Source organism: Delphinus delphis, chromosome 12 (genome assembly GCF_949987515.2).
Source record: "Delphinus delphis chromosome 12, mDelDel1.2, whole genome shotgun sequence".
NCBI classification, from domain to species: domain Eukaryota; kingdom Metazoa; phylum Chordata; class Mammalia; order Artiodactyla; family Delphinidae; genus Delphinus; species Delphinus delphis.
Window position 1 is genome coordinate 88,945,862 of NC_082694.2, and position 24,325 is coordinate 88,970,186.

General features: G+C 56.6%; 1 protein-coding gene across 1 annotated transcript in view; it reads left to right on the plus strand.

Moving 5' to 3' along the window:
* Positions 1 to 24,325, plus strand: part of PXDN (peroxidasin) — a 64,222-nt gene that overhangs the window by 1,479 nt on the left and 38,418 nt on the right. The window contains exons 2-3 of the mRNA XM_060027172.1: positions 22,103 to 22,174; positions 23,373 to 23,444. Coding sequence (XP_059883155.1) covers positions 22,103 to 22,174; positions 23,373 to 23,444 — 144 coding nt within the window. The remainder of the gene's footprint in view (positions 1 to 22,102; positions 22,175 to 23,372; positions 23,445 to 24,325) is intronic.

Below are 24,325 nucleotides of genomic sequence, written 5' to 3' on the forward strand. Positions count from 1 at the left end.
GGCCAGCAGGAGGGCATCAGGCGCTGAGGAGGGGGCCCGTAACCGGCCAAGTGAGGGTGTCCTGGAGGCAGTCGTTTAATTCTTCAGTGAGTCAGTGGAAAAAACCTGGACCCTGAAGCCATTTTTCACATCTGGCCGAAGTCTAATACTCGTACTGGGCTCTGCCCTCACATCTTAATGGCTTTTTAAAAAGAACAATATTTTAAAATGTGGTTGTTGTAGAACAGAAACGGAGCCACCAGCGTCCTGCGGGCGGTGAGATTCTCCACAGAACCTCATAGGGTTTTGTAAAACAGCTGAGGGTAGGCAGGGAAAGTGACGTGATAGGTAACTGGCAAGATTTCCAGAAATCCTCCTGTGCCTTATGCTTTCGCGGGGTTTTATAGTTTTTAAAGATGCTTTGAAATGACCTTGCGTGGTCTCGTTGATTCTGTGAGGGGGCAGGGCGTGCAAAGCTGACCAGATCCCTCACAGAACCAAGCAGATTATCGCTGACATGGACACAGACCCAGCTGACAGCTGCGTAGACACGGGCGCAGGGGGAGGAAGCTCCCATTGCTGCCGGTGTGCACCAGGGACAGGGGAAGAGCTGAGTCCTGGTGGGAGGGGGCCCAACTGGGGGCCCGGAGCTGGGGACACAGAGGGGGGCGGTGATGATGAGACAGAGACCAGCTTGGGGGCGCCATGTTGCCGCCTGTGGGCTGCGGGGTCCGGTCTGGCGCGTTCCTGGGGGGCTGCTCGTTGGGGTGCAGTTATGTCACAAGTTCCACTTGTGCAGGAACATTCAGTGTTCACTTGCAGCTTTGCTCCCAGGTCTCTCTGCTCTCATGCATCTGCTGCCGTTTTCTATTTTTAAAAAATGATTTGGTGGCAACTGGGGACTTGAAAGATGTGAGGGTAAGTGAAGACCCGGCCCCAGACTTAACTGGGCCGTCCAGCCATCACTTCATCCCTTTGCTTTCGGGACCCTCCCCTCGGCCCCCCCAGAAAGACTGAGTGGGAATCTCTGGGCATGTCAGACTTGTGTCCTGCTCGGGGCGTTTTAGGGTGTGTCCAGGTGGGGCCCGAGAGTGGACTGTTTTGCCGCGTGGTTGGGCTTCAGAAATCATGGTCCGAGAGTGTCCTGGGATTCCGGTTTGACCCTGGAAAGTAGAAAGCGGCGTTCTAGCCGCCCTGGGATCTGGAGCCCTCGGGCTCCGGGGCTGCAGCGGGTCCCTTCCCCAGTGGGTGTGGTACTCAGCTCAGCTCAGCTTTTGTAGAAACACTTGTTTAGTTTTTGAGTATTTTACTCTGCTCAGCACTATGGGAGACGTTTGTCACGGTGATGATGAAACAGCTAGCGCTAAAACCTAAGCAGTGTGCGGTCTACTTGGCCCGGTTCCGTCCTCCGCTGGGACCTCTCGGGAGGACACGTTCTACACCGCCCGCCTCATGAGTCCTCGCGAGCCCTCCGCGCCCCACCCCCGACCCCGTCCTTCTCTCCGTGGCCTCGTCTGTGCGGTCGTGGGGTCGCCTCCTTAAAGCTGGCTCCCACCCCACGGTCCAGGCAGCTCCAAAGCCGCCGTCCATGTGACAGGAAGCCCTGGCGTCGGAGGGCGCCCGGGGCCGGGGGCTGGCGAGAGCTCCTCCGCTGGGCTCGTGGTCAGCCTGCCGGGCAGCTGTCCTCAGATCCCTCGACGTCTGCTGACCCGCGTGTTTGGGCCTGGGCCAGCTTCCGGTTCCCGCCTCTCAGGGTCCCGGGTCCCCTGGGGTGCTGGGGAGGGAGGCCCTGCGGCCCTGTGATGAGGGCAACTGGCCATCCAGGTGTGTCTGGCCGAGGGGGCCTGCAGGAGGCCAGCCCTGGGCGCCAGTGCCTCTGGAGGTCTGGGCGAGTGACCACCCGTCTTTGGGGTCATATTCCCATACTCGGAGTAGGTCTTGGTGCTCCCTGGGGACTAGCCCCCCAAGGCACAGCGTCTCCCCTTACCAGCCTCCACTGGAGCTCCTGGAAGCCGGCCGACGGGAGGATCCAACTTCCCACCGCTTCCCTGTGCGCCCAGGTGAGGCCTATGGCCTCCAGGTGGCTGGAGCAAGGGAGCGTTCCTGGGCCGGGAGGTGGGCAGGCTGTCAGCTGCACGTCCCCTCCCCTGTCTTCCTGGGGTTCAGGGAGTTCCCTCTCTCCCGCCACCCGTCCTGCGGGGACGCGTTCGGCCTCCAGGCAGGGCTGGCCTCTCCTCCCCTGGGTGAGGCCTCACGAGGTCAGCAAAGCAGCCTCTGGCTGTCGGTCTCTGCAGGACACCGTGCAGGCCGTGACAACGGGCCTGAAGCTGCAGCCCGTGGCTTACCTGAGCAGGTTCTGCTCTTAGACCCCTGTTGGGATGAAGTCGAAGTCTTCATTCTCACAGCAGCCCAGAGGGACATTTTTCAAGTATCTGAATGTTGGTAATTTATTTTTCCAAAATGGTGGCGTCCCGAGCCCACGGCTTTAAGAATGCCCAGCGTGCTGTGCGCAGAGAGGAGACCTCGGTGACCCGAGGAAGCTTCCAGAGGCCACCTGGGATGCTGTGTGTGACGTCAGCCATCAGGGAGTGGTCCTGGGGCCGTGCTCAGTTTGGACACAGCTTTACTCTTGAAAACATGCCTTTGGAAGCTGCATCTGGAAAAGCTTCCTTGGAAACTGCAGCAGGGCAGCTAGTAGCCCCCCCACCCCCACCCCTCACTGTGTTATTAGTGAGTCAAGGAAGTCGTTGTAAAAAGAAAGCACATGGGGCCCTGTGACTGCGAATCCGGGGGCAGCTCCGCTTTGTCCAGGGTGTGGACACCACAGCCTGGACGCGGTCCCCTCCCCTCTGTGCGTCCCCGGCCGCCTCCTCAGTGCTATGACTCAGCTTCCCTGCTAGTGACGCCCGGCAGCTGTCGTCGGCTTCCCTTCCGATGGCCTAAGTGCAGGAGGTGAGTCTCGGTCACAAGCCCGAGTTCTGGGAATCGTGTGAACAGACCCGCTGTCTGTCCCCAGCACACCCTGGGCAGCGGGCGGTCATACCCACCAGGCCCGGGCCTGGCGGCCCCTGGAGCTAAGGACAGGACCTGCCCTGCCTGAGGACGCGTGGCCTGGAAGCGGGAGAGGGCTCCTTGCCTGGGGGAAGGCGGGCATTTTATTAGAAGAGGTGGCAGGGGGGCAGGCTGGACAGGTGCCACGGTCAGGTGTCAACAGAACAGCGACAGCATCCCAGTCTCCGGAGCTGGGCCCGTCATCTGTTTGACAAATGGGTGAGCGCTGGAAGGTCCGTGCGCCTGTGCTGGTTCCCACCGGCTGAGTCGGAGGTTCTGTCTTGTTGGCTGGAGATGCCGAGCTCTTTCCTGGGCACTTGCCAACAGGAAGAAACTGGAGTAGGTGCCGTGGTGAGGGAATGGGGGCCTCGGGGTCCCGGCCAAGCTCTGAGGGCAGCGCCCAGGGCTAGAGTTGGGCCCAGCCTCCCGTCTCCCTCCACCAGTGTGCACCGGTGGGGCGCTGCCGGCCTTCAGTGCCCGAGACGTCAGGTCTCTCAGCTTAGCGTCCGGTTTAACGAGCATTTGAATTGTGACAGTTCCATGTGCTTTTGGGGGTACACGAGCAAATGGTTTGTTTACAAATACAGTTTTGGGTGAATTCAATTGAAACGCAGTTAAACATCACTGAATTTGATGCTTAAATAGTCAATTGGGACATTTCGTGTGTTACTATATGTCTCTGCTGGCCGGCAGCTCCCTGGGATCGGCCTTGAACTTGAACTGGTAACTACGTGTCTCATGTAGCACCTGCACAAAACTCAGCCCACGTGTGTCACTGGGTGAGGGGATGCCTTTTGGTGTTTAAAATAACATCTTCGATAACTTAGGATCTTTCTAAATTGGTAAGTCCAGTGGTTCATGTTTTCTTTACCTTGAAGTTAATTTTGAAAAATAGAAACCCCACGTGTTCCTCTCCTGGTCCCTTGGTTTCTCTTCAGATGCTCCCAGCCCACAGAAAACTTAGCAAATCCCGGGCTCACTCAGTCCAGCGATGACTCATGTGACTGAATCAAAACTGGCAAAAAGTTGAAGTCAGAATGTGTTAGTGGTTTCAGGACTTAATTCTCAGCTCCCCTTTTCCTGGCTCGGGTACAGGGTCAGTTACCCCTGCTGATTTGATCAGTTTCTTTTTTCTGGACACTGTTGCCTTTCTCTCCGAGGGGACGCAGACTGCAGAGAACTTCCCCCGCAGACCCTGGGTGGGCAGTGATCTGACGCTGTGTCCCCAGGGCTCTCCTTGGCCTTGTCTGGTTTCCGTCAGCCTCCCTTGAAGGGTGGTCTGTTCGGAGCTGGGTGCCCACCGGATGACCAGCTCATTGCAGAGGGATGGTGCCTGCTGGCGTCTGGATGACCAGCCCCAGGGGAGCTCGGGAGGGCGGCTGGGTGCGTACAGGCTGCTGTCACCCAGCCCACGGAGCTCAGAGGCCCACGGGCAGCCCGCAGGCTCGTCCCCTTCTGTTCTACGGTCAGGTCCGTGGTGGAAGCTTAACCAGTGACGATTCCCTTTTCCGACCTCTGTCTGGATGAATTTTCCCTGAGGAAAATCGGAAGCCTCATGGGGATTCCGCTGGCAGGACAGCAGGAGTTCGTGTTCGCGGTGCGCGCTCGGGGGACCGTGCTGTGTCTGGTCTGTGCAGCCGTCGCCACAGTCAGGAGCGTCCTCACCCGCGGGGTCCGCGCCCCTGGCAGCCCTTCGTCCCGAGTTCTGCCTCACTGGGCATGACTGCATCTGTGCTCACCAGGGGCTCTGGGCTTTGTTCTCCTGTCCTGGAATGTCTTTGTCTGCTTTGCGTATCAGGGCAGACCTTGCCTCCCAGAGCGGGTGTGAGGGGAGAGCAGGGGGCACGCGGCTTAGTGCCGCTTAGAGGTCTGCTCCAGCTTCCCAGGGAAGCCCCTGGGCTGGGCTGGGCTTCCTGCGAGGGTTTTAAACTGTGATCTCAAACTCTTCAGTAAACACAGGGCTGTTGGGGACAGTTTCTTCCTGAGTGAGCCCTGGGAGCTGGGAGCTCGGCCACGTCGCACGATCCTGGGACAGCCGTCCATCGTGAAGTTCCCCGTTACCCTCTGAACGTCTGAAGATGTGTAGGGACGTCCGTTCTCTGGTTCCTGGTGTCGGAAACGCGTGTCTGCTCTCCCGTTTTCTCCTGATCGGTCGCCTAGACGTTTTTCCGTTGTATTGACCTTTGCAGAAACCCAGCTTTCGGACGCATGGATCTTTCTCTTTGGTTTTTCCTTTCTCTGTTTTGCTGATCTCTGCTCTGAGCTTTATTGCCCTCACACGCACGGCTGCGCTGAGCGCTTGACGCTCCAGGCTCCCTGGTGTCCTGTTTCTGTCCCTGGAGCTCTAGCTGTCCTGTCTGCGTCCTGTGGGTTCTCGCCGTCCCTTGGGCAGCAACCTGGGGCGGTTCTGTGCTCACCTCCTTCGTTTTCACTCCCTCAGGGATCCTGTCCATTGCTGACCCCTGCGCGGTATCTTGAAAACAGTTGTTTCATGTATTTTGTCAGCTTTTGGTTGTTTCAGACGGGAGGAGGTCTGGCCCCTGTTATCCCATCTCTTCTTGTAATTCTGTAAAACCTTCATTAAATTCTTCTGCAGCTTTATAGCAGTGTGGCTTATGAAGAAAGTAACAAGTAGCGTAATGCTTTCACACGCCCCAAACTAAAAACCGTCCAACCCGCTGCTCCCCGTTTGCCTTTGGAAGGCTGTTGTGTCGGGCAGGGGGGGTTCAACTGCAGCTGCATGATAAATGGTCGCAGGGTCTCGGCGGCTTAAAGCAGTGTGAGCTCCTACTTCCCTCACACAGAACCCAGGGCAGATGTCCTCGCTGGGCAGCTGTCACTGGAGGCTCTGCTCTCAGCCCGGGGCCTGCAGACCCCGGCCAGCAGGGCCGTGGCCTGGGTGCCACGCCCTTCACCCACCTGTGGCTGCGGCTGCTTCTGACGCCAAAGGCAGAGCTGGGTAGCTGTGACATGACAGTACCTTTCCTGTCTGGCCCTTTAAGGTAACGGTGCTCTACCAGTGACCTGGGGACCCAGGCTCTGTCCACCCTGTAGCTCTGCTGTCCTGGTCCCTGGCCCTCCAGGCTGTCAGGGAAGCGGAGGGGGGAGTGAGCGAGAGGAGGGTCCAGGGCTTCGACGGCCCCGAGGGGACACATCACTTGTGCGCACATTGCCTGGGGGGCACTGGTCTCCTGTCCCCACCTGGTGCCTGGTGGTCTCTGGCACGTTGTTTAGGGCCTTCCCGGGAAGGAAAACTGCACTGGGAGTGTCGGACATGCTGGACAGGTGGTGCGTGGCTGCCGTGCTGCCTTCACTGTGTCCTCTCCAGGCGCTGCTGTTGCATGTGGGCACCTCTGGCCCCTCATGTGCAGAACAGAGATGGCTGCGAAGTGTTGGCCCTGCTTCCCGTGTCCTGTGCCATATGGCGGCCCCCTGCTCCAGCCCCCCGTTAGTTTGGGTCCCACTGTGGGCTGTAGCAGGGGCCATCATGGGTAAACAGAGCTTAAAAACTAGAAGCTCCTTCTTCTAACAAGAATTTTGTTCATTCCTCCTCAACAGAAAGCTGCGCCGCGTGATTATCGTGGCAGGTGTTGAACCGCCTGTGGCGGTAACCCGTAGATCACAGTCGGGTTTCTTAGAAGCCAAGCGCTTGACTCCAGATTTTCTGCCAGGACGAGGCATATTTGGGTTTACGCTGGGTTTTTGGAAATTTGCCGGCTGCCTTCTCTCAGGCCCTGGAGGGGTGGTCATCGTGGGTGGAGTTTGGCTGGAGGTACAGCCTTTCCGCCCCCGGGGGGGGGGTAGGTGGGGGGCAGCGTCTCCCCAGCAGCTGCAAGCAGGAGGTTGTGGAGCCTGCCCCTCACCTACTCCAGTGCCCTGTCCTGTTTACTCTTCTTTTCCAACATATTTTTAAATATTTTTATGCAAGCTGTACATGTTCATGGCAGAAAAATGTGAAAATACAAATAAAAACACCATAATAAATGACTCACATTTCTATCATTAGAGGAAACTGTTAACCTGCCGGGCTTTCCCTCAGATACACGAACAGTCATGTGAGCGCACGTGGACACGGAATGCTGGGGTGTCTGCATGTCTGTCCGTGTCTGCCGCTCCATCTGTCAGCCGTCTACGTCTGCTGCGTTCTGTGGATCGTCTGCAGGATGCGGGCGCACGGCCCCGAGGGCGCCCCTCACACCTGACCGTGGAGACGTGGCACGCGCACCTGTGCGCCCTCCCTCGGCAGCCGCACGTCGATGGTGGTCCCGGGTTTTCTCTCTGGGGGCTTTGATGCCAGCACGTCCTGAGGACTGTGCCAGCTCCTGTGTGGGCCCCTCCCCAGGCTGCAGCGCAGCCTGGCTTATGTTGGGTCCCGGCCACCCCGTCTGTGGCCAGTTTCCTGTGTGGTCTCTGCCCCGTGGTTGGATGTCTCCGCCGGGCCCCGAGATCTGAGGTGGGAGGGGCTGGGAGAGCCCCAGCTCAGCACCATCTCTGTCAGCGGAGGCGAAGTTTAAGGTTGATTCTCGTTATTCGCAGGGCTGTGTTCTACATAGTCTCTGCGAATTCTGAGTTAGTGACCCAGGACCCTTGCTTCCAAGAGACGCAGGGTCAGCGTCCAGCCCGGCGCAGGTCACGGCACTGTTGTCATCCATCGATTGAGGCACAACCCGGCTTTGTGAGCTTCTGTTGACAGACACCTTACTTGACGTCTGTTGTTGGTTCATCAACGTGGAGCTCAGGGCAGCACAGACTCGTGCCCGGAGGAAGCCGACCCCACACACACGTGTTTTCCCCGTGACCGGACGCCCGTCGGCACCGCACTCGGGGGCAGTTTTAAACAGCAGAGTCACCAACAAAAGGCACAAAAATGCGAGCAACATGGCACCAAATAGACCCTGAAAAGGACACTGGACACATCATCGTCATCTCTGTGCCCGTCCTCGATGGTGACAGAGACACCACGAGGATCGACTTTGGGAAAATTCTCGAATCCGGAATCCGTGAGCGATGGGGCGGGACGGCGTCCTCCCGTTTTCCAGGTGGAGACGCTGTGACCTCAGGGCGTGGGGACTGGGGAGGGGCCTCGTCGCGCTGCCTGCCCCGCAAGGTCTCCCCTCGCTCACCCCAGACCTTCCTCGGAGTGGGGTCTCAGGGTTTACGTGGCTGGTTAGGAGCCGGGCAGTTCCCCCCAGAGCAGCAGGACACTTCTAACCTTCAGCAGTCTCTGCCTAATCTTCTCTGGGGAGAAAGTATCTTGCCTTTGAGGTTCTGTCAAGTTCAAAGTCGTTAATTATTATTTGCGAAATGCCAGGAGGAACCTGCGTGGAGATATTGCAGGCAAGGTGCCGGGCGTGGAAATGGACAAGGCTGCCTTCGGTTTGGCCAAGCTGTGGTCTCCTGGGCACGGAGACAGAGCCAGTAAGAGCCACGGTGTTGATGATGGAGGCTGACCTTGTGGGAGATGCCCGTCCCACTGAGGGGGAAGGAGAGCTCGTCCAGCCAGGCTGCAGCTCAGGGTGTGGTCGGCCCCCGCCGGGGCGCTGGTTCCCAGCTTTCCCGATGTGCACCCCTAGGCAGGGTTCTCACCCCTTGAAGCCTCGGTTTCCCACCTGCAGGGGCGTCCCGGGCATGAGGAAGGGGATGCGTGTGTAACTCCTGACACAGCCTGCCTGGTCGATGCTCTGCTGGGGAAGCTATTGTTATCATCACATCTGGGTTTATTGACCCGGACGTGAACCAGAGGAGTCCAGGGGAGGGAAGACAGGCAGCGGGAGAGAGCTAGGACGCCGGGGCTCCTTTAATTGAAGCAGATACTTGCGATGCAAACAGGAAATACCACCAGGCTCGTTTTCAGTGCTTCTTAGATAGGCGTTCTCTCTCCCAGGCCAAACCCAAGTGTTCAAGAAGCGTCTAAACTCCCCTTGTGATGTTGCACCCAGAAGGTGCCTTTCATGGGACCCAGGAAACGCTCCGTAATCGAGTTCCTGCCTTTCCCAACTTTTCTAAAATGCCGTTCCTGCCAGATCTAATGTTAATTATTTGCTAAGAATTAAGGATGTGAGTGGAAATTCAGAGTCACTCTAAATAAATGAAAGGCTGGGATTGGTAAAGATGGGAAGATTTTGCCCCTGCAACGTTTGGATTGATATGTTCCCTTCTGTGGGGAAAAGTGAGGCCAACACAGCCCTCAGGCGGGAGATTTCTTTACTCAGAAAGAAATGAGATTGCAGACAAGTGCGAGAGAGGGAGACGTTCGCCCGAGGAATGCGGGCTGCACCCATCTGCAGCGCTGGTTACATTTGTGCTTCTTTTCCTGGTCACGGCTTCCTTTAGGGGAAGAGCCTAGATTAGGCTTGTCACTTCCTGGAGTGAAACAATATTTCTAAAAGTCCATAACCAGCTAAGCAGCACTTCAGCTTTTAAAAATAGCAATTAAAGCGGGTGTAGTTAGTCATCGTTGTTACTTATTCAGACACGCGGGATGTTGGTATTGGCATGGCAGCGGGTGGCCAAATATTAATCCTGAGCATTTGTTTCCTTGCGCGTGTTATTTTGATGTGTAATTTTCTTAGGTCAATGCCTGTGCCACCCCTTCCATCCACTCACCCACGCATCTCTCCGCCCATCCATCCATCCATCTGCCCTTCCATCTACCCTTCCATCTGTCCGTCCATCCATCTATCCATCCATCCATCCATCCATCCATCCATCTGCCCTTCCATCTGTCCTTCCATCTGTCCGTCCATCCATCTATCCATCCATCCATCCATCTGCCCTTCCATCTGTCCGTCCATCTGTCCGTCCATCCATCTATCCATCCATCCATCCATCTGCCTTTCCATCTGTCCACCCATTCATCCATTCATGCATCTATCCTTCCATAACCACCTACGGCTTCATCCATCCATCCATCCATCCATCTGCCTGTCTGTTTGTCCCTCCCCCCCTCATTCTGGTGTCCTTGGTAAGTGTCAGGCACTGGTGCTGAGATGCGTAGACCCCACTGCCATGAGGCAGAGTCTGTGTGTAGGCTGTGCGCCTCTATCCTGATGCAGACCTGTCCCCAATCCGTCCCACCCCCGTGGTTCAGGGGTGGGGTCGGAAGCCCAGCAAGGGGAGGGGGTGGTTATAGAAAGGAGGTCGCCTGGGAAGAACTTTCTTAGACCCAAGCCTCTTTCCTCCTAAACTCAGAATGCACTGGCTTAAAATCCAACTTCCTAGTTATTTTCCCTAGTCTTAGAGAAGCCTTCTTCCCATTTTCTGTGGTTTCTCAGAGTTCCGTGTCTAGCAGCCTTTCTCAGCTGGGTTGTGAGAGAAGGAAGCCCAACAGAAAATGATTAGAGTGATTACTTTCTCAGTTCTTTCAAGGATCCTGCTGGACTAGTACCTGGGTGCTGGAGAGAACCCAGTGCATTACATGCGGTGGGCGCTGCATTAGGGCGTCTCGATTTCTCACTGGAGAAGGACTGTGAGACCATAAGAAGTCTGGACATCAGGGCACAGGGAGAGGACTGCGCCAGCATCCCTGCCAAGGAGAGGCCGGCGAGGCGGGTCAGGCTGGCAGCGTGGGATCCCCTTAATGAAAGCGGAGTGGAACTTTCAGGAGGGACCACCTCGGCTAAGGTGGTCGGCTAAGGACCACCTCGACCACCTTTCCTCCCGTCACAAGGCTCCGTTTCGTGTCCCCTCCCCTCGGAACCTTTCCTGAGGGCTCGCCTCTGACCATCCGCTTTAAGTTCCTTGGGGCTTATTATTTGCCCCCCACTTCTTTCGTCCTGGTTGATGAAACCACATCACTTACACCCTAGAAATGTGTTCTCATTCAGTAATGAACTTGGCTTGCACGTCCCGTCTTCCTAAAAACTCAAGATCTGTGTGTGTAGGAAGCCTCCTCGGTTAGATGCTCCCGGAGCGTCTTGGTGGGGGGTAACTATTTGGTATCAGTATTTGTTGATTCTGTTTTTGATCCATTTCCTCCGTGGCGGTAACTACAGCGCAGTCTGATTCGAGGCTGTTAGAAAAGCAACAGGCAAGAATCAATCTGTTGGTAGAGCCTGAAATCTACTTCCTGGGCTTGGTGTCTGCTGGGTTCTGTGACTGTCCGCTTGCCAGTTGGCTAAGTCTTGGACGAACGCCCAGTGGGATAACATGATTTATCCGTTTATTTTGCTGAACTCAAAGAGTAAGCTCTGTCTGTCTCTGTAAGAACAAACTCAGCCCATTCAATTGTGTAAATTATAATATTTGTTGTAACAAGTAGGGTACATCTCAGCACGCTTGGGTGTCTGTGGTGGTTAGTTTTATGTGTCAACTTGGCTGGGACACAGTGCCCAGATATTTGGTCAAACGTTATTCTAGAGGTTTCTGTGGAGGTGTTTTTAGAGGAGATGAACACTTAAGTCAGTAAGTAAGCAGATGGCCCTCCACGGCACAGGTGGGCCTCACCCCATCAGTGGAAAGACTTAAGAGAAGAAAAGCAGGACATGGCCCTGGGAGCAGACGGCGGCCCTTCCCTGGGGATCCATCCTGCAGGCTCACCTGCAAACTGTGGACCTGCCGGCCTCCACAATAAGTCTTTCCTTGACAGAAACCAATCTCAGTCTCTCTCTGTACAAGCGCACCCCCCCACCCACCCACACACACACACACACACACGTCCTGTTGGTTCTGTTTCTCCAGGGAACCCTGACTGATGCCGGTCCGTGTCGAGTGTCGCGTGACCCTGGTTCTCTTAGCCATAACTGGTTGGATCCAGGTGGATACCAGATCCAAGACAGTCAGTCCACGTGCTGGCCGGTTACTTGTGATCAGGCTTAGCTCAGACACATGTCTCTCTGGGGAACAGGAACTAGAAAATACTAAGGGAATAAACAGTCAGCGGTGGAGCTGAGGCTGGCAGGCTGTGCTGTGAGGGTCCAGGGCAGCCATGAAAGCCCATTAGAGGCTCAGAGCTCCAGTGAAGCAGAGAGGGCGGAGGTGGGGCAGGGGGGTGGCTGGAGCGCGGACGCCTGGACGCCTGTGAAGGCACCTCTGGCCCGGGAGAGAGACTCAGAGAAGAGCCAGTGGGTGTGGCGCCCCTGTTCCTGGTTGAGGCTGCAAGTTGTTGAATGAGTTTTTATTGCTTGAGCCCAAAACTTGATTACTTTGTTTAAAATTATATTTAACAAGGAAAGGAAAAAAACCATCTTTTAGTTATGAGCTATTATATAAGCGTGATCGTTCATTTAAGATTTTTTAACACGGTAGGGAAAAGAAAAATACTTTCTATCCTGCATCCCGTAACCCTTGGGGCGTAGAAACTTTGTCTCTTCCCAGGGCGTCCGTGGACTTACTTCTGTATTACTGATCTCCTGACCCTCCGCGAGGAGAACACCTGTGTGCCTGTGTGCACCCTGCCCCCCCCTCCACCTGTCCCATCTGCTTCTCCGTCTGTGAGCTTTCCTCTGTGCCCGGATCACCTTGGTGACCCAGGGGTGGTGTCAGTGGGTCCCTGTGTGCCTCTCCCCGCTCACCCCGAGGTGGCCGTCTTCCAGGCACGCGGTCTCCGTCCTGACTCACTGAGCATCTGGTTTCCAGGTGAGGCCACAGCACGGCTGTGGGCTGATGTCTGTGCCCGGCAGGTGGCAGGTCAGGGGCGGAGCCAGGACCGGGCAGCAGGTGGCAGCCGTGGACATGCTGGGCCGCCGGTGTCCGTCCATTTAGTCTGACCAGCCCTGCAGGGCGCGGGGTCGGGGTCCATGCGCGTGGATGGTGCCTTGAGCGCGTGCGGAGCCAGGGGGAGGCCAGGCCCGTCAGCAGGTGCTTTGGCGTCTCTTCTGGTGGTTCCTGACCTGCCTGTCCAGCCGGGCTGCTGTTCTAATTCTGTGATTCCTTCTGCATGAGACCCCGCTGCAAATAGGACTTGCCCATGTCAGCAGTTTCACCATCAGGTAAATGAGGCGAGTCTCCGGAGCTGGCCCGTGGAGTCTTCCCCGTGGTGTCCAGCATCCCTTGTTCTTGCTGGTGTGGTTACCAGTCAGGAAAGCCGCTGAGACTGGTTGGATCCACCTGCCGCGGCGGAAAGTGTTTGTGCGGATCCGGGGGCGTCGGACCTGGGAACGCGCTGTGGACTCCGCGCTGGGTAGAGACCTGCTGGGGGATGGGCAGTGGGAGGGAAGTCTCACGTGGCCGGGTTTCTGGACATGGACTTGGGATGGCTTCGGCGCCCCAGAGAAATGCTGTGCTGAAATCACACCAGTCTTTCCAGCCGCACCTGCATCTTCACCAGGTGGAAGCTGGGTGCTGCTCTGATGTCTTCAGGTCACACTGATGGGGGCTGGTGGGACTGTGCCTGGGGAAGGGGGGTCTCGGGGACACGCTTTTGGCGCGGAGGATGAGGCCCCAGGCCCCCCTGTAGGCTGCCCAGGTGGGCTGTGTGGTTTCAGGCCAGTTAACTGCCTTCTCTGAACCTCTCCTCTGAGTGTGAGATGAAGGCTCACCGCGCACGCCAGCGGGAGGTGGCCCATCCCTTTCCGGGCTGCCGCGCACTCGGTGCACCTGTGACCTGTGCCCACCACCCCCGCCCGCTGCCGCCTCTCTGGTCCTGTCCCCGGCCCATTTCCTGCTTCACTGGTCTCGGTTCATGTGGTCCTCACAGGAGAGGCAGGGACATCATCCCCTTATCCTGCAGATGAGCAAACTGAGGAAGGATCAGAGAAGTCAAGGCATTTGTCCAGGATTGCACAGCCAGGGAAGAGCAGAGCAGGGATTTGAATCTGGACCTGCCTGGTGCCCGACTCGGAAACTGATCCACCTACGCAGAGCAGCTCTCGGGGCGCCCTGTCCTGGAGGAGGTGTGTCTGTGGACACACGTGGGCACACATGCACAGATTCCTCCCATGTCCCACGTGGGACCTGGACGGAAGGCTTTCGGGGCCCCTTGGATGGGCGCAAGGCTCGCGGTGGCCGCTCAGGGCGAGACCAGGGCCCAGACCCGTGTCTTCACCCCTGCAGCCCCTCGGGCTTCCACGGGCTGGAGCGCGAAGCCGGGCCTGGCAGAGACCCCGAGACCCCTTGCGGGGGACAGGGGAGCTGCGGTGTTGCAGAGACCCCGCCCACGCGGAGACGCGCTCACCCGCACCTGCTCCTGTCCCCCGGCAGAAGCGGAGCTCCGTTTCCCACGCCTGGGCCGGGTTCTGCTGGCGTGTGTGCGCACTGCTTCCTGGGCTGTTGCTCTCTAGAAGGGCGTCAGGCCACCGTGTTTTCACTGACGCGCCGCGCTGGGCAGAACGGATTTCACGCTCGTCCAGGCTGCTGTTTCGGCTCCGCGTTTGCTTGAGAGACAGAGGGGGGCCTTTTGCCCTAATTGCACTGCTGTCTTCGGCTTCGCCCCCTGTGTGGGGGCGTCCTGGGATGCCGTGAAGGGGCCTTGGGAGAGAGAAGTCTTTGGTACACAGCTATGGCCATTTTTTGGTCTAGAAAGCAAGAAAAACGCTGATTTCAGTTTTTAAACAGCCATGGGAGAAGTTTGGGCGTTTTTCCCAGAGGACGCAGCCTGCAGTGCGTGAACCAGTAGATACATTTTGTTCATTCGTGAGGCGGTGCGGGGCGGTGGGGGGCAGGCTTTACATTGCACGTGGCCCAGAACGATGCCCCTGACACGGAGGCCCAGGAACAGTCAATCACCTGGGACGGTGGGCAGACACCTGCCTCACCCTACCCTTGTCCAGACCTGGAGCAGCCAGCGCCTGTGAACTCTGCATTTTACATTTTTAAATAGTTGAAAACAGAAGGTAGTGCTTCCTGATGTCGTAGGTTTTTGAGTTTCAAACCTCAGGTGTGATCACAGCTGCGCATGATCAGACAGGTCCCTTGCTGTGGCACCGCCTTCGGCTACGTAGCCGTGACAACGGAGTGGAGAGGTTGCCATGGAGACCGCGTGGGACGGAATCCCACCATCTTTCTGCCCGGCCTTTTAGGGGACAGGGTCACTGCCTGGGCCCACGTGGCCAGTCTTGGAGCACAGCCAGCTGCGCCTTCCTCTGGGACCTTCCCTGGTTCTGGGAGGGGAGGGATGGGATCTGGGCTGGAGTTGGGCCCCTCGAGTGCTCCCTGGGGGCCCAGCGATGGTGACACCAAGGAGGTTCTTAACAAATGACCCAACGATCCAAGTGCAGTGGCGAGGCGATGAACCGTATCGTCCTCAAATGAGCAGCGTCCCTGCTGACTCCTGGCGGGCTGGAGAGGTTGCAGGGGCAGTGCATCTCTTGAATGCTGTTTGCTGAGGGCTGTCCACAGAGCTCCCCCCTCCAGCACTGAACTGCCCTCGGTTGTCAGCAGCAGTGACGCAGGGATGCTTTCAGGGTGACGGACATGTTGGCTGTTCCGCGGTCTGTGCGGGCCATCAGGTGGAAACCAGGGTCCTCTCCGAGGTGGGAGCTCACTTCTCACTCCCAGTTGGCAAAACACTCTGAGCTCTTCCTCGCCTCTCTTTTTAGCTGTACGAAACGTAAAACCAAAACCGGAGCAAACGCTCTTCCATGTGTGCTTTCTTTGGATGAATCAATACCTTGGTTTATTTCCTAAAGTCCATTTTCTTTTGAAGTAGTTTTCTGTCCTGGGCTTTGAACCATTCAGTGTTTTAAAAATTCTCTATCAGGAGAAAACAATGGCTTTTTTTTTTGCCTTCCCATTTTCTCTTTATTCATACACATGACTCAGTGAACCAGACTTTACCGAGTTGATCAGAAGGTTGTGGAAGAGTTGACCTAATTCAGGCCCCACCTTCAGGACGCTGAGCAGAGTTTGGACGCTGCTGCCCCTCGGAGTGTGTCCCCTGCCCCGTGTGAAGGGCTGCCGACCCCCGAGCCGTGTTTTAGTCCCCCTCCCCAGGAGTGGGAGGTGGCCGCGCAGGAGGACCCGTTGGCCCGGAGACGGCAGCGGCTCAGGGCCCGTCCCGGGTCCGTCCGTCAGCAGCACTGAGGGAACCCCTCCAAGCAGGTTCCGTTCTCTCGAGCCAAGAGGTGGGCCCCTGGTTCCACGTGCTTACATCCTGGAAGGGGAGACGACGAAAAGATGAAGCACATAGCGATTGTGTCGCAAGCACCCGCGTCCCTCCTCTGTCCGTGTGGCCTTTTTCTGGGACCTGAGGTCTGGATGAAGAGCAGACGCAGCAGGAAATTCAGAGCTGTTTCTGGAGAATCAAGGACTCGCCCCTCGGGCACCCCCGGCACCCCTGGCACCCAGGGGCCTGCACATTACCCACCTCCTGGGAGGGCTCCAGAGGGAAGTTCTCTACAGACCCCGATGCCAGCTCCCCTCGACGGGAGCGCCAGCCCTCGGGGGGCGCACGATTCCGCCGGGGCCCCTCTCCCTGCGCCCTGAGGCTCCTGTGTGGGGAGGGCCCGCCTGTTCTCTGGTGCCCTGGACGTCATCCGAAGAAGCCAGGCCCGGAGTGCCGTCTGCACAACTGATCGCACAGGGCCGCTCTGTCACTGATAAGTACAGGCGTTTTCCTGGCAACTGGGCTCTGCTGCCACGTCGGACGACATAACGTTTTCTGTGTTTTACAGAGTCCACAGCACAGTGGGAGGAAAAAGCAGACCCAGCAACCTGGCCTTTTGCCACGGTGGCGGGTCAACCGCTGGCCTCTGTGACTCTTCTGAGCTCGTCCCTTCAGGCCGCCTGTGGGTCACCTCTTGCCACGGCAAGAAGGACGAGGGGCGGAACCTGGGCAGCGAGGACTTCCTGGCCCCTGACGGCTCCACTCCTGAAAGTAAAGCGCTTTTTAACAGGTGTGGGGCTGAGGGGCAGCCAGGACGCGTGGTCACCCTGGGCCCTCGGGAGGGATGGGCTGTCATGTTGTTGAAGTGGACGCTGGACCGTCCGGTGTCCGGGAGCACCCTGCACATGCAGAGATGGCGTGTCCAGGCCCTGGGTCCCGCTGGAGCAGGGCTGTCGCCCTGCGATGGGTGCAAGTGCAGGTTCTGTCACTGTCCCTCGTCCAGGATACCTGGCCCCGTGTGGCCTCTCCCCAACTGACCAGGACCCACGTGCTCTTCACCATCGGACGCTGCTTTTTCCTTTGCTGACCTACATTTCTGGTTTTGGTTTTTTGTTTCGTTTTTTAATTAATTAATTTTTTATATTTATTTGGCTGCATCGAGTCTTAGTTGCAGCGTGCGGGCTTCTCCCTAGCTGTGGCACGCGGGCTCAGTAGTTGTGGCGCACGGGCTTAGTTGCCCCGCGGCACGTGGGATCTTAGTTCCCCGATCATGGATCGAACCCGCGTCCCCTGCGTTGGAAGGCGAATTCTTAACGGCTGGACCACCAGGGAAGCCCCTGTTTTGTTTTGTTTTTTAATTTCAGTAATTTGAGTGAAGAAGGAGAGTGTGTGCCTATGACACCTGTAGGTGACACACTCCTGGGAGGATTAGTGAGTCCTTGATACAAATCAGGGTCCAGGGAGGCCTCGGAGGCCGGAAGGATGCCCTTGGATGGACAGGATGAAGTTCTGTAACTGCTCGCCCGCATCACATGCTGAAGTCCTGCCAGTGCGTACGGGGAGGGGGCAGCACACACGCAGAGCCAGTCACGAGGCTTGTGCTTGGGAGGTACACCTGCGTGCCCAGTGTTTGTGAGAAGCTTTGCCTGTGTCTTAGCGTCGGTAAAGCTTCACTTCTCCCGGGCAGCGTGCTGAGGGCTCTTTGGAGCTCATGATCCTGTACTTGATCAGGCTGTCTCTGCACTGGCGGCTGGGATACTCTGAGCCAGACCTGCGTCCCGCCGCCAGCGTCTGCTTCTGCATCTGTCCTGTTTCCTTTCCCCCTCCTTCCTTTAGCTATTTCTTCTATTGTTTTATGTGAAAGGAGGAAGAGATGAAAACCAATAAAAATACATGTATCATAGTGTCTCAACCTTCTGTGATTTCTAGCCATGACCCCTGTTTTTTCAAAGCTACTCAGTAAATACTGAATTGAGTTAAATTATATATATATACACACACATATATTTAAATTTATTTTATTTATTTATTTATTTTGGCTGTGTTGGGTCTTCGTTGCTGCGCGCGGGCTTTCTCTAGTTGAAGCGAGCGGGGGCTACTCTTCGTTGCGGTGCGCGGGCTTCTCACTGCGGTGGCTCCTCTTGTGGCGGAGCACGGGCTTCAGTAGTTGTGGCTCGCAGGCTCAATAGTTGTGGCTCGCGGGCTCTAGAGCACAGGCTCAGTAGTTGTGGCGCACGGACTTAGTTGCTCCGTGGCACGTGGGATCTTCCCGGACCAGGGCTCGAACCCGTGTCTCCTGCATTGGCAGGTGGATTCTTAACCACTGAGCCACCAGGGAGGCCCTGAGTTAAATTATATTTTAAAAATCAGCAGCATCAGTACAGGATTTTGGGGGGGGACTAAGAGTGGGTCCTGTGGTTAAGTGTCATGAACGTAGGTGAACCCAACTCTGCGGTGAAGCACGTGATGCCAGAAACGCCTGACCCGTCACTTTACCACCTAGAGACACAGCTCCCGTCGAGGGGGTGACGTTCAGGCTCTCTCTCCTTCCTGGGGCCTGGGGTCAAAGACAAGGGCATTGGTTCCTGAGCCCTCACGTCCCTCGGAGGAGAGAAGCACTGACCTTGGGGAGGCCACCCTTTTAGGGGGAGCGGTGGGCAAGTATTAGGGTGACTGGAGGTGGCATTACCCATCCTTCAAGGCTGCTCCCTGCAGACACTGCTCTGGGGTCTGCCCGGAAAGAGGGGCGTCGGCCTTGCCTTCCTAGCATAGCTGGCAGGCATAGGCGGGGTGAGGTCCGGTCCCACTGACATCCGCGCCGCTCAGACCTGGCCTGGGAGACCCCGTGCTTGGGCGCGTGTTTCTGACGGACGCACCCGAGTCAGCCCTTAGCGATGTGGTTGGCGAGGGCTCCCAGTGCTTAGGCAGGTGGACGTGAGCGCGGAAGCGTGGTGCGTGTGCCTGCCCCTGGGCCCTCGGCCTGTCCCCGGACCGCCTACCGTCACTTTACTCCTCCAGGCCCCTCCCATCAGCGGTGGCCACGCCTCTCGGCCTGGGGCCGCCCCCGCCGACTGTGCCCCTCCCTGCCGCTGTGCACAGCCTGCCCTTAACCTCCGCCTGCTCGAGGGCTGCACCAGCCCCTGGGCTCTGGGGGGCCTGCCCGCCTGGTCTGGACGTGCAGTCGCCCTTGGGCTGCTTTGTCCTCCTGGAGCCCTCACTGCTCAGCCGCATGCTGGGAGCAGAGGATGAAAGGCAGTGCCCGGGCCTGGTTCCCGCAGGTCACCCGCTCCCGCGCGACACCGGGCTCCCACAGCGTGTGGCGTGTGTGGACCGCGTGTGTTTATGGAAGTGATGGGCACTTAGCAAGCCCAGAGATGTCAGCTGTCATGACGCCTGTTTATCCTTTGTCCCAGCCACACCTTTCCAGGAATCGATTCCGTGAGTACCTCAGCGACAGTGTGAATTGATGGGTCCAGAGAGCCAGTCCCGGGAACTGCCCGTGCCGGCTCGGAGCGGCCCTCCCAGGTGGCCCGAGCACGGGCCACGGTCGCTGCCCGGAAGGAGGTGCGGGCATGTCCACACACGACTGCGGGAAGCTCCGCAGTTTATCCCGGGAGGAGAAGCGTGTTCACAGGGAGCTGCCTTTTGTGCAAGGGAGGGAAATAGACACACCTTCTATTTGCTTAGATTTTCCAAAGGAAACAGTGGAAGGGTGAGGTAGAGTAACCCCAAAGAGCGACCGGGGAGGAGGGGAAGCTGTGAGGGGCAGGGATGTGGCCTCCAGACGCGCCTCGATGAACAGTTAATTACTTCTTAGTGATAACGCTTTGGAACCGTTTATGTGTTGCAGGAAATGGAAACGAAAGTTCTATCTGGCTATGATACACCGTGTGGGCCACGTGGAGGTGCACGTGGCTGCCCTGAAAGGCCCCTCACCCAGTGCTGGCAGTGGGTTGGGCACACGGTCCACTTAGAGGTCTGCAGGCTGCATCCCTGGTCGGGGGACCTGGGTCCTCCATGCAGGCTGCCCATGGGCCTGAAGCATTAGGAGGGGTGGACGGGGCCCACCGGAAAGGCCGCCGCAGTCCCGGTCAGGAGTTTTGTTACAGTGATGGGAGCAGTGGGCTGGGCAGTCATGGACGGCGTCCAGTCCAAGAGTGAGGTCGGGTTTGCAGACATGGCCGGGCCTGGCCAAGCATTGGTGGTAGAGGAGAGAAGGTGGACTTGATGTTGCACCTTGTCTGGGGAAAGTGGACGGGCCTGGCGGTGCGCTAGGATCGGGGCATGAGGGGGGCTTGAAGGACCAGGGTTAAGCTCTTGGGGGACAGAACCAGACGCTGACGGGGCCACCTTAGCTCTCTGAAGCTGAGAAGAAAGCAGGAAGTGTGGGGAGTGTTAGGGTCCCCAGGGGCGCTGGACCCATCTGCCCTCCCCTTCCCAGCTCCCCCCCAAGGGGGCCGCGCGCTCTGTTCTGAGTGTGTACACAAATTACTCTTTATTAGAAAACAAGCCTGTCTGTGCAGGGGAGGAGGGGTCCTGGGGGAGCATGCTGGTGGGCAACAGGGTCTCCAAAGAGAGTGAACCCGGGTGAGGGTCAGGTGCTGACCGTTTGCCTGGGTCCCGAGGACTTGACCCAGAGCGAGGCAGCAAATGCCCGGAGGCCGTGCCTTGCACTCAAGGGTGGACAAGCGCTTTCCGAGAAGCCTCCACCGCAAACTCAGACCAGTTCTGTCATCAGTTAGAGCTGTTGAATCAGGTCAGCATAGTCAGATTCCTGAAAAGGTGATGAACACCGAAAGGCCTCAGTAAGTATCGTAGGAGAGCTGTCCACGCGTGACCTGGACCAGGATGCCCGTGGGGGTTTCCTGTGGCCGCCCTATCGAAGCACCTCCGACAGGACAGGAGTCTGTTCTCCCCGAGTCCCAGAGGCTGGACATCCAAGGTCAGCTGGCAGGGCGGGCTCCTTCTGTGGCCGCGAGGGGGATTCTGAGCCAGGCCGTGCCGCCTTGCCGCCCGCCGCCCGGCTCTGGACGTTTGCCGCGGTCCTTGGCCTTCCCCTGTGTGCCGTCTCCAATTCTCCCCTTTTTACAAGGACACCGGCCGTCTTGGACCAGGGCCACCCCTGTGACCTCACTGGAACTTGGTCACCTCGGGAAGGACTCTCTCCCCAAATAAGATCACGGTCTGAGATCCTGGGAGTCCGGCTTCAACGTGTGAACTGGTGGGGACACAGTTCAGCCCGTCATGATCCCTGTTGGGCTGTGATGGAAGGGGTTCAGCCTGTGAGGAAGGAATTTTAAATTTTCTAAGATTCTTTGGTCAAGAAAGGGGTCTTTGTGTTTAGTTGTCAGTGACTTTCATACTTGGTCAACTGATAGATTTTAAGTCAAGCTGGGGGAGGGTGGGAGCGGGCATCTCAGCAGACCTTCTGTCCCGGCACTCCTGGCCCCGGCCTGAGCCCCGCAGGCCTGCACCGTGTCCGCGCGTCTCCTGCTGCCTCAGGCTGTGGTCTCTCCTGGGCTGCTCAGGGCCTCCCTCCGTCCACTCTTCTACTTGTGCATTTAATTTTATCTACCGTGTTAAGATGCACACGTGAAAGAGCCTTGTTTTTCCAGCTCGCACGCTGAATGAGCTTTGTGGCTCTGAGCGTTCGGGCTAAATGTCCTTACTGGGGGAGTGAGTTCCAGCTCAGAGGTTACCGGAGGGAACCCCAGTGTTTCCACGCCTGCTCCAGGGGTGACTCCCTTCGTGAGGCCCTGCAAATCCGTCCTGTGTGTTGTCTTAACACTGAGTCCTGAGCGTTCCCGTGGGCTGGCGGAGACGGATGGATGGGTGACCAAGGAACCTGTTACCTCCCCATAATTATTGTTTAAACAAACTCTGTGAGGTGAGAGCGTCCACCTGTCATTCAGACAAATATTCATGTCTTTGTTAGCCTTGGCCCAGGGTTGATGCATTCAAGGAATGAACAGGGAGGTTTAGTTTCTTAAATGCCTTATTGCTGCTTGGAAACTGAATGTTTAAAGATGACACACAACTAGTGACAATTGCAGATTTCTCTCCGTAAATGCATTTCTTGTCTCTTCACAGGGATCTTCGCTTTAACAGAATCAGAGAGATCCAGCCGGGGGCCTTCAGGGGGCTGAGAAACTTGAACACATTGTAAGTCCAAACATTGTACTGGGAACCGGTAGAAAAGAGATATCAAAATTATCACACCAGGGGCTTCCCTGGTGGCGCAGTGGTTAAGGGTCTGCCTGCCGATGCAGGGGACGCGGGTTCGTGCCCCGGTCCGGGAAGATCCCACATGCCGCGGAGCGGCTGGGCCCGTGAGCCATGGCCGCTGAGCCTGCGTGTCCGGAGCCTGTGCTCCGCAGTGGGAGAGGCCACAGCAGTGAGAGGCCCACGTACCGAAAAAAAAAAAAAATTATCACACCTTTCCCTGTGGGTACATCCCGAGGCTGGGCTCTGAGAAATCATCACACCTTTCCCCTGGGGATACATCCCAAAGGCTGAGGGACGTCGACCCCATTGCCCGCTGTGGGTGGGCATGGCTGAGAAGTTTTGCCGTGGAGCCTGACAGAGGGATTTGCTCGTTAAGATGCCAGGACTGGGTCCCAGGATTGGCAGCCGTCATGGCCTTTGTCCCCGTGTGTCTCATCTGACCTCTGTGAACCTGTCCATCCTCTGGGTGTGATCCAGGCCTGTGCTGGTCACGTCTTCCACTGCAGGGTCGAGGGGATGGCCCTCCTCTGAGCTAGTACGGGCCCTGGTGGGGTTGGGGTGCTGTCCAGCTGTGTCCCAGGGTTTAGACCCCAACTCCAGGCTGCCATGGGCTGTGCTGAATGCCGTGGGCGGAGACGGGTTCTGGCCCTTCTGCCCCAGGGGGTGACTGTTCTGTGCAGGCCCTGGGGGTCAGGAACGTTCACCACTGCTGTGTAAGCCTTGTGGGGGGGGGACACGGGTGGCTCGGGCCCAGCTCCCTCCCTGTGAAAAGGAAAGCTCCACGGTGAGACACCCACCTCCGGGACACCCTGCACCTCCGCGAGGGCCTCCCAGCTGGCTGGCGGGGAGACGGAAGAGACGTCTCTGTGCAGGAGAGAGGGGATTGCTTCTCCGCTGTACGCAGAGCTGCAGCAGTGTGCGCTGCTGTGGACCAGCGCCCTGAGGAAACCTGCAGCCGGGAGCATCCAGCACCAGCAGTGCTCTTGCTTGTGTTAATTTGCATTGTGTTCATTTGTGTTAATTTGCTTGTGTTCATTTGCATTTAGCGAACGTCGGTATTAGGTCTGTGGCTTAATCGTAACACGATTCAGAAGCGTGTTGTTTTTTAAATTCTTACTGAGACTTTCTTTCACAGGCTTCTCAACAATAATCAGATCAAGAGTATACCTGGTGGGTCATTTGAAGACTTGGAGAATCTAAAATACCTGTAAGTCATGACCAGTTCTTTACACCAGAGTCTGTCACCTGTATTCGGACTGTTTCCTCACTGAGCTAAATATTGTACTGTTCATGAATTACTGTAAATACAGTCATGTGAAAAAGAGGTTTTATTTCCGAAAGGTGAGTGAAACTTTGGTTGGGACTTTTAAAGTGAGTCGTTATCAGTATAAAGTGCTACCTTATGTGATTTCTAGTGTTTATCTGCTAAGCCTTAAGTAGAATAGGTTGAATACAATTAAAAACTATAGCCTCTGAAAATCATCCTCGGGTAATAATGACGCTTCTTGAGATGGAAGGTGGTAAGTTATGTTCAGCCGCCAGTGTGAGCAGCTGACGTACTTTGTGGGGTCTGAGCTTTCAGGGTGGGCGAGATGTGAGGTGGGAATGACAGATCCCTCTGGAATGTCACTAATTCCTGCTAATTTTCCCTGTCTTCCGCCAAGTGATTTCACCTCTTATTTTTATGTAGTTAAATTTTATTCTACCTTTAAAAATTGATTTGAATTAATGAGTTTATTAGCATTTAAAACATCTGCTTGTTGAAGTCACTTTTGCAGTTAGAAAGTGACCTCGCCTGGTTCAATACCTTCACAGGCACTTATTTTGAAGTTGGAAACTTTAACAAAACACTGAATACATTGCTGGTTCTAACAGATTAGAAGTAAGTATCATGTGCTTTGAGGAAATTACTCTTCATTTTAGGACTGTTCAGCTAGACCCATTTTAATGAGGGATTGGTATCAGTGATTTGGGGGGAAACGTGTGGCTTAAGCGAACCTGGATGTCTCCAAGTCCTGTTGAGTTTAGGTGAGACAGTGGTTATGAGCAAGAGATAACATTAACTCTTTATTAAATACATCTTCGTCC